The sequence below is a fragment of the Octopus bimaculoides genome, chromosome 13 (genome assembly GCF_046866305.1).
Source record: "Octopus bimaculoides isolate indiv1 chromosome 13, ASM4686630v1, whole genome shotgun sequence".
NCBI lineage: Eukaryota > Metazoa > Mollusca > Cephalopoda > Octopoda > Octopodidae > Octopus > Octopus bimaculoides.
Genome location: NC_142940.1, coordinates 8363319 through 8375818, shown reverse-complemented (window position 1 = coordinate 8375818; position 12500 = coordinate 8363319). Strand labels below are relative to the sequence as shown.

At 40.1% G+C, this 12500-nt stretch overlaps 1 protein-coding gene across 1 annotated transcript in view; it reads right to left on the bottom strand.

The window, feature by feature from the left end:
- Positions 1 to 12390, bottom strand: part of LOC106876291 (uncharacterized) — a 14848-nt gene extending 2458 nt beyond the window's left edge. Inside the window, exons 1-3 of the mRNA XM_089362006.1 lie at positions 12218 to 12390; positions 1659 to 1859; positions 352 to 438 (exon numbers count right to left, since the gene is read on the bottom strand). Of these exons, the coding sequence (XP_089218132.1) occupies positions 352 to 438; positions 1659 to 1859; positions 12218 to 12308 (379 nt within the window). The 5' untranslated portion in view covers positions 12309 to 12390. The remainder of the gene's footprint in view (positions 1 to 351; positions 439 to 1658; positions 1860 to 12217) is intronic.
- Between the last annotated feature and the right edge of the window lie 110 nt (positions 12391 to 12500).

Here is a 12500-nt window from a genome sequence, read left to right as displayed (position 1 = left end):
CACACACACGTGTGTGTGTGTATGTGTATGTGTGTGTGTACCAAGTGCATCAAATTCCAACCGAAAGGTATTTTGTCAATTCCTGTCTATGTTTGAAGATATTTACTCCAACTATCAAATGGAACCACGTTGTTATAAGCGGAACTGCGTGATATCTCGCCAATAACTATGTCGCATAAGGTGTTGAGTTGAATTGTTGCTGTTTGGTGAATTATGTTTTTTTGTTTTTTCCAATATCAGTATTGTGGAATATTATTGCAAATGAAGTGCTTTGGCAATACCAAGCTCAAACATGTATAATCTTTTATTTCAGAAAACAACAATTATATCATTTAAACGAATGATACTTACTGTTTAAATAACCTACAGCTACATGTCTGGCACCTGATTTAATTAGATAATGTAGGTGAGGATAATTGGCAATCATTGCCACACATACTGAAAAATATGAATAAGAAAAAGGATAGGCTTAGTATGAAAAACAAAGAGCAATATGTAGTACATAAACAGTTGGGTTCTAATAAAACCACAAGGGCTGCAGCTTCGGTGGATAGCGGGTTTGTCATCACCATTAGTCCTTGTACTTTTGTTAATACGGAAGGGATGAATGACAGAGTATAATAGCGGTGGGATATGGATTGAGAACGTAAAAAAAAGATGTAACAAATGCCACAAGCAATTTCTTTCGATGCTCCAACGATTCCACCCTTCCAAACCCTATTACAAGGAATCATTCTCATTTCGTTGTCTTAGCAAGATATAAAAGTGGTGGAAAATCAGGAGAAGCAGTAGAGCGCCGGGAAAAATGCCCTGCAATATTTCTTCTGGGTCTAAGCGACATGCTGGCAGAATCGATAGCACACCAGCAAAATGCTAAGCGGCATTTCGCCTGTCTTTACTTTGAGTTCAAATTCCGTAGAAGTCGACTTTGCCTTTCATCCTTTCAAGATCGATAAAAAATATGTACCAGTGATTAGTGGGATCGGTGTAATCGACCTCTCCACTTTCCCGGAATTGCTGGTCTTGTTTCAGCATATGTGATCACGCCAGAGATCTTACAAACCAAATACGAAAATGCTTGTATATTATTTGCAGAAATCACGACAAATCCCGCATTTTTATATCAAGACACATATCAATTCGGCATTTAATTTCCTTCGCAGTTGCTCCATTCTGAAGCCATACACTTTATCTTGTGTCATTCATAGAAGCATTTCAAGAACTCCTTCCTTGGGATCGAGAGCAGCTGCCTCGTCGCATTCTCTTGGATTTCTTTTTCCACTTCAAAGACTGAGCTTTAGTAGACCCACAATTCATCACCTGCTATGATCCGTTTTGTAAAGTTTTTCGTCTTCCTAAACATAGTCAAGATGACCCTGCACAGATACAACCCAATCTTCTTTTCGAGTCGATCACACGCTACAGACTTTATTTCCAAGAACTGCTATCAAAAACGTGAGTGAGAACATGTTAACTTAATGTGTATGCGCGACCTAGTTCAAGATGATTCTGTGCCAAGCGGGTTCCAACAGCATAGTTTAGCTCCGTTACTATTACAACAATCCAACAATCCTTATATGTTAACGACGACGATTATGCTTTGTAAATAAATAAAAAAATAATCTACTGACACAAAAGACAAATAAGAATCTACCTACCTCGTGTCGAAGTGAAATGGAATGCAAAGCAACACGCGCCTATACGATTATGCCAAGCACATCTCATTATCGGCCTAAAAAACAGATTCGTATTCGTATTTTCCACAGCAAAATCGACATTCGAATTTTGTGTTGGCTTTTCATCAGCCTTGAGTTCTTCAATAGCATTCTCTAGATCATTAATCACTTCATCAATTTTGTCTGAAAATATTGTAAAATGCATTCAATTGGTTTAATATTTAATGTAAGATACAATGCAAAAATTTGCCGCTATATTCTTCGTTTTCTACATATTTAAAAAAAAAATTTGACACGAATAGGTTTTCTTTCAATTTGCAACCTGTTTTATAGGCTTACCTATTACAAGGGTTACGCTCCAACAATTTTGAATCCGTATTTATGTGTTTGTGTCTGTGTGTGTATGTGTGCGTGCGTGCATGGGTGCGTGTGTGTATTACGTATGTGTCAAGTACCCATGGTGCAGAGTTTAAGGTGTTGTACTCACGATCGCCCGATCGTGGTTTCAATGCCTGCAACGGGTGGCGCTTTGTGTTCTTGAGCAATATACTTCATCTCACATCGCTCTGCGCGTATATGTCTATATGTCTATATATATATATACGTATATACACACACACACACACACACACACACACACACACACACACACACATACACACACACACACATATATATATATATATATATACGCACACACACATATATGTATTTGTGTATGCCCGTGTTTGTATGTATGTACAGGTTCAGTCCCACTGTGCGGCATCTTGGGCAAGTGTCTTCTACTATAGATCTCCTACTATAGACTATGGTCACCAAAACTTTGTGAATGCATTTGGTAGACGGATACTGACAGAAACCCGTCATATATGCACACACACACACACACACACACACACACACACATATATATATGTATGTATGTATGTATGTATGTATGTGTGTACTTGTGCGTCAGTATTTGTCACCCCACCATCGCTTGACAACCGATGTTGGTGTCCTTACGTCTCCGTAACTCAGGGTTTCGGCAAAAGAATTCGATAAAATAAGTATTAGGCTTACAAAGAATAAGCCCTGGGGTCGATTTGTTCGATTAAAGGCGGTGGTCCAACACGACCACAGTCAATTGACTGTAACAAGTAAAAAAATATGTATATATAAATATATATATATATATATATATATATATATATATATATATATATATATATATCTATGCGTGTCTGTGTGTGCGCGTGCGCCTTTGTGTCCGTGTTCGTCCTTTACCACTGATGCGTTCACGTAGCAAAAATCACCAGTAGGATACGTCGGTGGGTTTAAAAACAGACATAAATAGTGGGGACGATTCGTTCGATTAAAATTCTACAAGGTATTGCCCCCAAAATGGGCACATCCTAATGATATGAGCAAGTAAAGTATGAAAGATAAAAAATACATATATATGCGAGTTTATGCGTGTATGTATGCATATATACATATATATGGATCTACACCTCTGTCAGACTCTATCGCGCTCTCTCTCTCTCACTCTCTTTCTCTCTCTCTATCTCTCTCTATATATAAATACATATTTACATGCACACACACCCACACATATATATATGTATGTATTCACACACACAAACACACACACACACATATTAAGATAAGGATCTAGTTCAAAACGGAGGCACCAGTATTTTCTTAACGAAACACTAACGAAACACTTTGAAACTTGGGACACTGGTAGAATGTGTCATATAAAACATCTTTTACTCTTAGTCTTCTTAACAAAAAAACGTACATCGCAAGTTATTCCATGTTAAAGTTGTCGTATTTCTGTAATTTCAACCAATCACTGACGTCTATTCAGCTGAATAGAGTTACTGCTGGCTAGTCATAAAAATGTTATTCCCTGTGACATATTTCATCCGGTTTAATCGTTATTTATACGCATATATTGTTTATATAATAAATTACGCTGTGCGTATCTATGTGTGTAACAATTTTAGAGTTCGGATTCTAGAGTTAGGGTTAGTTTTAGGGTTAGGGTTAGGGTTAACAGTCTAGTTAGGGTTAGGGTTAGGGTTAGGGTTAGGGTTAGGGTTAGGGTTAGGGTTAGGGTTAACAGTCTAGTTAGGGTTACGGTTAGGGTTAGGGGATTAATACGATATACACCGTTACAGCGCTAACTGTTTTCAACTGAATAGACGTCAGTGATTAGTACAAATTATCGAAATAAGACAATCTTTTACATGAAATAAATTCGAATACAAATTTTTTTTTCTGCTCTATAAAACAAAATAGATAAGTATACGAAGTTTGAAAGTCTTTCGGTACCAAAAACACTACATAAAACATAAATGAAAACCGGTGCCCCCATTTTGAACAAGATCCTAAGATAAAACTTACTTGGGAAAGGATGCGTGGCGTTCGATCATATAATAATATAAATAATATATTAATATATGCATATATCCATACATATATGTACATACCTACATCTATATGTATACATACATGCATATATGGGTACAGGACATTAAAAAAAAAAACGTTAAACACAATGAAAAACGAAAACATAAAGAAGAAAACCGAAAATGAACTTTTTTCGAACAACGAAAAGAAAAGAAAAAAAACAAACAAACAGACAAACGAGACATGCAACATAAAGAGTATAACCCTTCGTCAGTTGTCCCTGTTCCATCTACTCCGCGTTTCGATATATATATATATATATATATATATATATATATATATATATATATATATATATATATATATATAGAGAGAGAGAGAGAGAGAGAGAGAGAGAGAGAAAGGGAGAGATAGATATGGCCGGCCTAACGGTTTACCATGAGTTTCCTCCTCCATTTTCTAGAGGCCACTTGCTAGAGAAGCCATAGGCCAATTAGAGTCTGAAGAAAAGAAAGATATAAAGCTGAGCGCGTTATGGACGTGAAACCTAGGTAATTCCAAAGGCTGGTCGGTCATATCTGTCTTTACATACTCTGCTTCTCTATAACTTAAAGTTATGCGTATACGTATATATATATATATATATATATATATATATATATATATATATATATATATATATATATATATATATATATTACGGAGATGTACATGCATAGCAAGTGACCTGATCTGAGATCGTTTGCTGGAACGAAAACAATTGCAGCGTGGAAGGTGTTTATAAGCCAATTAAAATAACACACAAAATCCGTTAGATTCACTTCAACATTTAAATTTAATTTGTCAAAATATTTTCGTCGCCTTGAGACCTGTTCACAGAATTTTGTCAGTGAACAGGTCGCGGTCTCAAAGCGACGAAAATTTTTTGACAAATTAAATTTAAATGTTGAAGTGAATCTAAAGGATTTTGTGTGTTATTTTAAATGGCTTATAAACACCTTCCACGCTGCAATTGTTTATATATATACATGACCGAACGCAGCGTCACCAATTTGTAAGTAGTTATCGTAACTTCATATTCTCCGACGCTACTCTATCTCTTTCGCTTTCTCTATCATTCCCCCCCTCTCGTTCTTCTTCTTTACTACTACGTATCTCGCTTTACCCCTCTCGTTCTTCCTCTGTTACTACTACGTATCTCTTTTTTCCCCCTCGTACTTCCTCTCTTTCTCTTTTCCTCTCGTTGCTCACCTATTCTTCTACTTCCTCCCTTTGTTTCTCCCTCTACCACTCTCTCTCTTCCCCTAACACCGGCATGGTCACATGCTTCCGGTAAATAATCCTTTTCTTCCTTGGCTATCGCCGAGCAAACACGCGAACTTACTTCGTCCCTACTTTCAAGTTCGTGCCTCACAGCGTTCATACACACATAATTTTTCCCGTCTGGCCGTAAAGCCTTTTCTGTTTGTTTTCCTGTCTTGTTTTTTGTCCGCCACTACATTCCTCCATGGCAAGGTTTAATTTGTGTATACAAATTTAATTTGCGGTCCATGGGAAGAGCCGTTTTAACGATGCGTCAGAAGAATGTTCTCTATGTGGCTTGTGTGTTTTCTCGTCTACGTTTTGTTTGCAATGTCCTATACCCAGATATGCACCTATACATACAGGTGGATGTCGGTATGCACATACCTGTACGTATATATGCGTATACTCATTTACTGTTTGTTTATATATATATATATATATATATATATATATATATATATATATATATATGGGAGAATATACAAAAAATAACAACAGACGAGGACAGGTGGTGTAAATAACAAAAGTATATATTAGTATGACGCTCGGGAATACGGAAAGTCTTTGACGTTTCGAGCTACGCTCTTCAACAGAAAGAATACGGAGACAAGGAGAAAAACACGGAGAAAAAAAATTGAATAGTGTTCAGTCAACGGTCAATCATAATAATGGCCGATCATAACAATGACTGACCGGAAGTTAGAAATTCTTATTTCAGGAGAGCTAAGAAAGGGGGAGATAACAAACGGTGATCGGGAACGAGGGGCTGTGTGTGGGAGGTAGACTGCTGGTGATCTTGACGTATGTAGTGTGAAAATGGGGGAAGGGAGAAAGGAAGAAAGTAGTTGGTCAGTTGTAGTGTGTGCGTGGTGTGATGCGAGGGTATTGGTGTGGTGTGCGTGGTGTGATGCAAGGGTATTGGTGTGGTGTGATGTGAGGGTGTTGGGAGGTGGGGAAGGCATGGGTGGAGTGTGGGGTAGAGGTAGGGGTATGTGGGTAGGGTGGGGTATGTGGGTAGGGGTGGGTGGTGGGTGTAAGGAATTGGATGGGGTGGAGTGGGAAGGTAGAGTAGGAGTGTGTTGGGGTGTGGTGGGATGAGCTTATGAGGGGGTGTTGACGAGGAGGGAGAAGGGGAAGGTGGATGTAAGAGAGGGGGAAGATGGGTATGGGAGGGGAGAGGAAGAGAGGAGAGAGGGTGGGTATAAGAGAGGGAAGGGGGATTGAGAGAGGGGGAAGGTGGGTATGGGGGGAGAAAGAGGGGAAGGTGGGTATGGGGGGAGAAAGAGAGGAAGAGAAAGAGAGGAAGAGAAAGAGAGTGAGAGAGAGGGAAGAGGGGTATGGGGGGAAGAAGAAAGGAAGAGAAAGAGAGTGAGAGAGAGGGGAAGAGAGTGAGAGAGTAAGGGTGAGAGAGTAAGAGAGTAAGAGTGTAGAGAGTAGGAGAGTAAGAGTGTAGAGAGTAAGAGTGAGAGAGGGGGGAGTACGGGAGAGGGGGGGGGAGGGGGAGTACGAGAGAAGAGAGTGAGAGAGAGTAAGAGAGAGGAGAGAAAGAGTAGGGGTGAAGAGAAGTGGGAGTGGAGAGAAGTATGAAGAGAGGTACAAAGAAGTAGGAGTCGGAGCAGGAGGTGGGGGAGGGGAGAGATGGGTGGTAGGAGGGAGGGTGGGGGAGAGAGACAGGAGGAGGGGGTTAGATGAAGAGTGGAGGGGAGTTGAGCCCATGTGGCGCAAAGGAGCGAAGATAGAAGATTAATCCCTGTTCACGGCGCAAACGGGAGTCCGGATGGCCCCTGTGCATGGACAATCCAAACACAGACAGGTGTTGCCGCAAGGAGTGGCCGGCAGAACGGAAGTGGCGTGACACCGGGGTGTCATTGCCGACGTTGATATCTCGGAGGTGTTCCGCGAATCGGTCGGCCAGGCGCCGCCCCGTTTGTCCGATGTACAGGGATTGACAGAGAGAGCAGGAGAGGCAATATATGATGTTGGTAGACGTGCAGGTGAAGGAGTCGGTGATGCGATAGGGTCGGTGATGGGTGCTGGTGAGGAGGGTGGTGTTGGAGAGGTAAGGGCAAGTGCGGCAGCGTGGACGGGAGCAGGGGAAAGAGCCAGGTTGGGAGGTTGGGTTGGGGAAGAAGCTGTGGACCAAGAGGTCCCGTAGGTTGTGGGCTCGTTTGAAGGAGGGGAGGGGTCGATTAGGGAAGATGTGGGAGGTGGAGGGGTCGGACTGGAGGCGCCGAAAAGCTCGGAGAATGGAGCGTTGGAGGGGTAGGGTGGTGGGATGGTAGGTGAGGGGAAAAGGGAGGCGGGAAACGGCAGGGCGGGTTCGGGGGGAGAGAGCAGATGCACGGTCCACAGAACGTGCTCTGGCAAGGGCGGTGTGGATGGTGGTGGGTGGATATCCACGCAGGCTAAAGTGGTGAGCCATGAGTTGAGACTGAGTCTCAAAGTCATGGCTGTCGCTACAAAGTCTGCGTAGACGGAGGAATTGGGAATAGGGGATGGAAAGTTTTGTGTGTCTAGGGTGGGAGGAGGAGAAGTTGAGATAGGAGTGTGAGTCTGTGTGTTTGTAGTGGATGGAGGTGCTAAGGGCGGAGTGGAGGATGCTGACCGAAATGTCGAGAAAGGGGACAGAGGTGTCAGAGACAGTACAGGAGAAGTGGAGGGCAGGATGGAAAGATTGAACGAAAGAGAGGAACGAGTCAAGATGTTCGCGGGAGAGAGAGGTGGCACCGATACAGTCGTCGATATACCGACCGTATAGTTCGGGAGTGGGACCAGTGAAACTGGAGAATATTTGGGCCTCAACATAACCAACGAAGAGGTTCGCGTAGTTGGGGCCCATTCTCGTCCCCATGGCCACTCCCGAGACTTGCTGGTAGATATCTCCCGCGAACGAGAAGCAATATATATATATATATATATATGTATATATATATATATATATATATATATAGAAATATATATATATGTATATATAAATATATAAAATCAAATTACGATGAACGTAAACTTTGCTTTAGAAGCGTTGAGATGTCTTAGAAAGTTAAAGAAGTGATTTTTAATTCTCAAACGCAGGATAATGCTAATAATATAGCCTGAACAGGATAAGCTACCCCTAATTTGCAGGAAAAAGTGTTGGCGGCTGGCTATGTATATATTTGTATATATATATTTGTGTGTGTATATATATATATATATATATATATATATATATATATTATAATACAGGGTATCTAAGAGATACCGCCACGCTGAAAAATAGCAGTCAAATTCTGACTCTAAAACCACAGTAAATGTCCACATAGTACAAGGAGCGAAGACCAAGACAAAATAAACCAGTAAAAATAAGAAGATAATTCCAGATCCTGGATTTCTGGCTTTGCATAAATAATGCTTTGCCTTCATCGGTGGAATATACTTAAGTACATGAATACAAATACATGTATATAAACAGTATACTTACATATACGGACGTATACACACATATATATGCACGTATGTACACGACTAGTTTAAATAGCCCGCATAAAAACTCCATGACCGAGCATTGTGTGTGTTTATTGAGCGAAAACACTTAAAGCTCCACAAGGCTCCGGTAGGGAGTGGTGGTGACCCCTGTTGTACTCTTTGGCCACAACTTTCTCTCACTCTTTCTTCCTGTTTCTTGAGGGAAGCTGCGACGGACTGGCGTCCCGTCCAGCTGGGGTGAGGGGGTGGGTGGGGAGAAAACATACGCCATAGAAACCGGGAACCGGGCCCATGAGCCTGGTTAGGCTTTAAAAGGGCGCATAAATAAATAAATTTCAATTATTAGACTACTGCCATGCTGGGAGACCGCTTTGAAGAACTTTTAGTCGAATGAATTGATCCCATTCCTAACGACTTATATTTTTTTCCTTTAAGTCCGATTCTTCTAAGTCCTACACAAAGGCGCGCGCTCACACACACACACACACACACACATGCACACACACACACACACACACACACACGCACACACACAAATAAAATAATGTTAAAATAATATAAAGTTAATGATGGCGGAACTCGAAGCAATCCAGCAAGGCTACAAAGAGAAATTCGTCTCAATGCAACGTGTAAACTATTGTAAAAGGCTGAAAAAGTTAGCGCTCTACTTAGAAGGAAGCAGGGATCGATACGCAGTGATATCCATCTGGAAGATATTGGAAGACTTCTTCCACTGAAAGTTACACAAACGTCAGAATAGGGCGCCGCTTCATAGTGCCAAGGATCCCAACGTCGCCATCAAAATACAGGACCGGATACTGCAACAGCTTGGGCTTCAAGGGTCCACAGCTCTTAAATTCACTTCCGAAATGTCCCCGGGACCAGCCTGGAGTGCAGGTAGGTGTCTTCAGAACAAAACTGAATCTTCTCACGTCAGGAAACAGTATCAAACAACCTTATTCACCAAATGCCACATATCAGAGGAGGTTTAACATAGTAAAGGTGCCCCAGCATGACCGCAGCTTTCGGGCTGAAACTAGTTACAATTGTATATGTGTATGTATATATGTGTGTGTGTGTATGTTAGTGCGTGTACGCGCGCGTCTGTGTGGCTGCAACTGTTCTTTGCTAGAGACAGTTCGCCAAAGGAAACGGAATTCGTATCACTGATATGATGGCAGCATCTTTAACATTGGCCACCTGAATTCCACATCGAAATCCCTCGCAACCACCGAGTACGAGATTCAGTAGGCTGACGATTGAGATCCATTATCTCATATCCCTTCTTCTGCTTCTCTTCAACACACGACCAACTCAGTGAACAATGCCTATTCTTGGTTCGGTCTTTAAGCGAATCATCGAAAAACTGAAGTTCGCCAATCAGCCTTCTCGTACTCACTTCCATCATAACCTGTCCTTGTTGATGATTCCCCTCTACTACAGTCTGAGTCATTCTGTAACCTTGGAAGGACGATCCCTAACAATGGACTTCTTGGCGAGGAGATGCTCTGTCCCATCAACTACATCTCTGCTTCTTTCGGGATACTCAGCGAATGAGTCTTTCAGAACAAGAACTTTAGAGGAAGCGCAAAAATTTATGTTTATCAAACTGTCTGTGTATTCACCTTCTCGTAAGAGTCTGAATGCGCGACATTTTATCGACATTTTATCTCAAACAACTCAAAGCGTCCCATGTCAGATCGCTCCAAAGTATCCTCTGTCACACATGCAGATCCCGGTTTCAACTGGATTTGGGATCAACAGTGTTGAACCCTGCACCTTTGGCCATCCTCTCCGTTGGGCTGGTGATGTGATTCGGAGATGGACACTGGAAGTTGGCCTCATGTATGTCCAAAACTTCGTTTACATTATCATCTCATGTATGTATGTATGTATGTATGTATGTATGTATGTATGTATGTATACGTTCATGAATTTGTGTTGCACGACTCGTGATGTAAAATCGTGTGTTGAGAAAGATATTGCTGTATTTAGGGACAGTCATTTTCTTTTTGCCAAATAAACACACGCACTGTATATTTGTTCTTCACCCGTTTATTATTGTTACACGAAAGAGCACGCACGAAAACGAAAAGTGTCGTTGAACAGTTCACAAATGTGTGACGAAATATTTCCGGACGATGGATATGAGTTACAATAAGAACAATAATAAACGCGTGAAGAACAAATATACAGTGCATGTCTTTATTTCTGAAAAAAAAACACCAATAATATATATATATATATATATATATATATATATATATATATATATATATATATATATATATATATATATATATATATATATATATATATATATATATATATATATATATATATATATATATATATATATATATATATATATATATATATATATATATATATATATATATATATATATATATATATATATATATATATATATATATATATATATATATATATAGGGAGAATTCACAAAAAAAAGACGAAGACAGGTGGTGTAGACAACAAACAAATGTATTAGTTTTACGCTCGGGAAGTGAAAGAGTCTTTAGCGTTTCGAGCCTACGCTTTTCCACAGAAAGGAACACAGAAAGAAGCAAGGAGAGAAGATAATATATATATGAGTGTATGTGTATGTTGGCACTGGAATGGCTGTGTGGTAAGAAGCTGGCTTCCCAACAACATGGTTCTGGGTTCAGTCTCACTGCGTGACATCTTAGTCAAGTGTCTTCTACTATAGCCTCGGGTACATCGTTTGTATGTTGATTCTTGTTTATTTTTATGTGTCTCGACCATACGTGTACTGATGAACAAAAGATGCAGCTTACTTCACAGTTTTGCTGTATTGATTGAGAAACCAGTGGTTTGTCGTTAAGTTAAATGTTTTTAGGAGATTAATTTTGAAAGCTGCATTTCCGCGCTTTCGGTAAATATGTTGCTTATTTTTTGGTAGTTTTTGACTTATTTAGTCCCTCTAAGCGTGAGGCATTACTATATAGTTAATGCCCTTATATAAATTATATTTATGTGGAAAAAACGATGAGTTTTTTTCCTTATGAAGTTTTTTCACGCTGACTACTTGATAAATTCTTATAAAGATTTTATCCTATATTATATTATATATATATATATATATATATAGTTGATTCAAACATGAACAAGCAAGAAAATACGCGAAAAAACAACGCGAGGATGTGGAATAAGTACAGTGTTATTGGACGCTCAGGAAAGGAAAGAAAAGAAAGAGGCTTTAACGTTTCGAGCGGAGCTCTTCGTCAGAAATATAGGAAAAGTCCAAAGACTGGAAGACAGAGAAAGAACATCGCTAACGATGCACACGCGGTCACATGATCTATACTGTACTGAACTAAAAGAGTGCTTACCTTCATTTACCATCGGCTCCATTTTCAACACACCACATGTCCCCAGACCGAACATCAGGGCTAAGTAAAAGACTGCATTCATCTTCATCATGGCGTTGGTCTTAATTTTTGTCTCTGCTCAAAATTCGACACGAGATCGTTCGCTAATGAGAAAGAAATTACGGCGAATTGACAACATCAGGATGGAATCTTCTGTATTTATAAGATTTACCATGATCAAGATATAAGTTGTTGTTTCAGATATGGGCCAATTAAAAGAAAGCAATGAAAACAGGAAACTCTT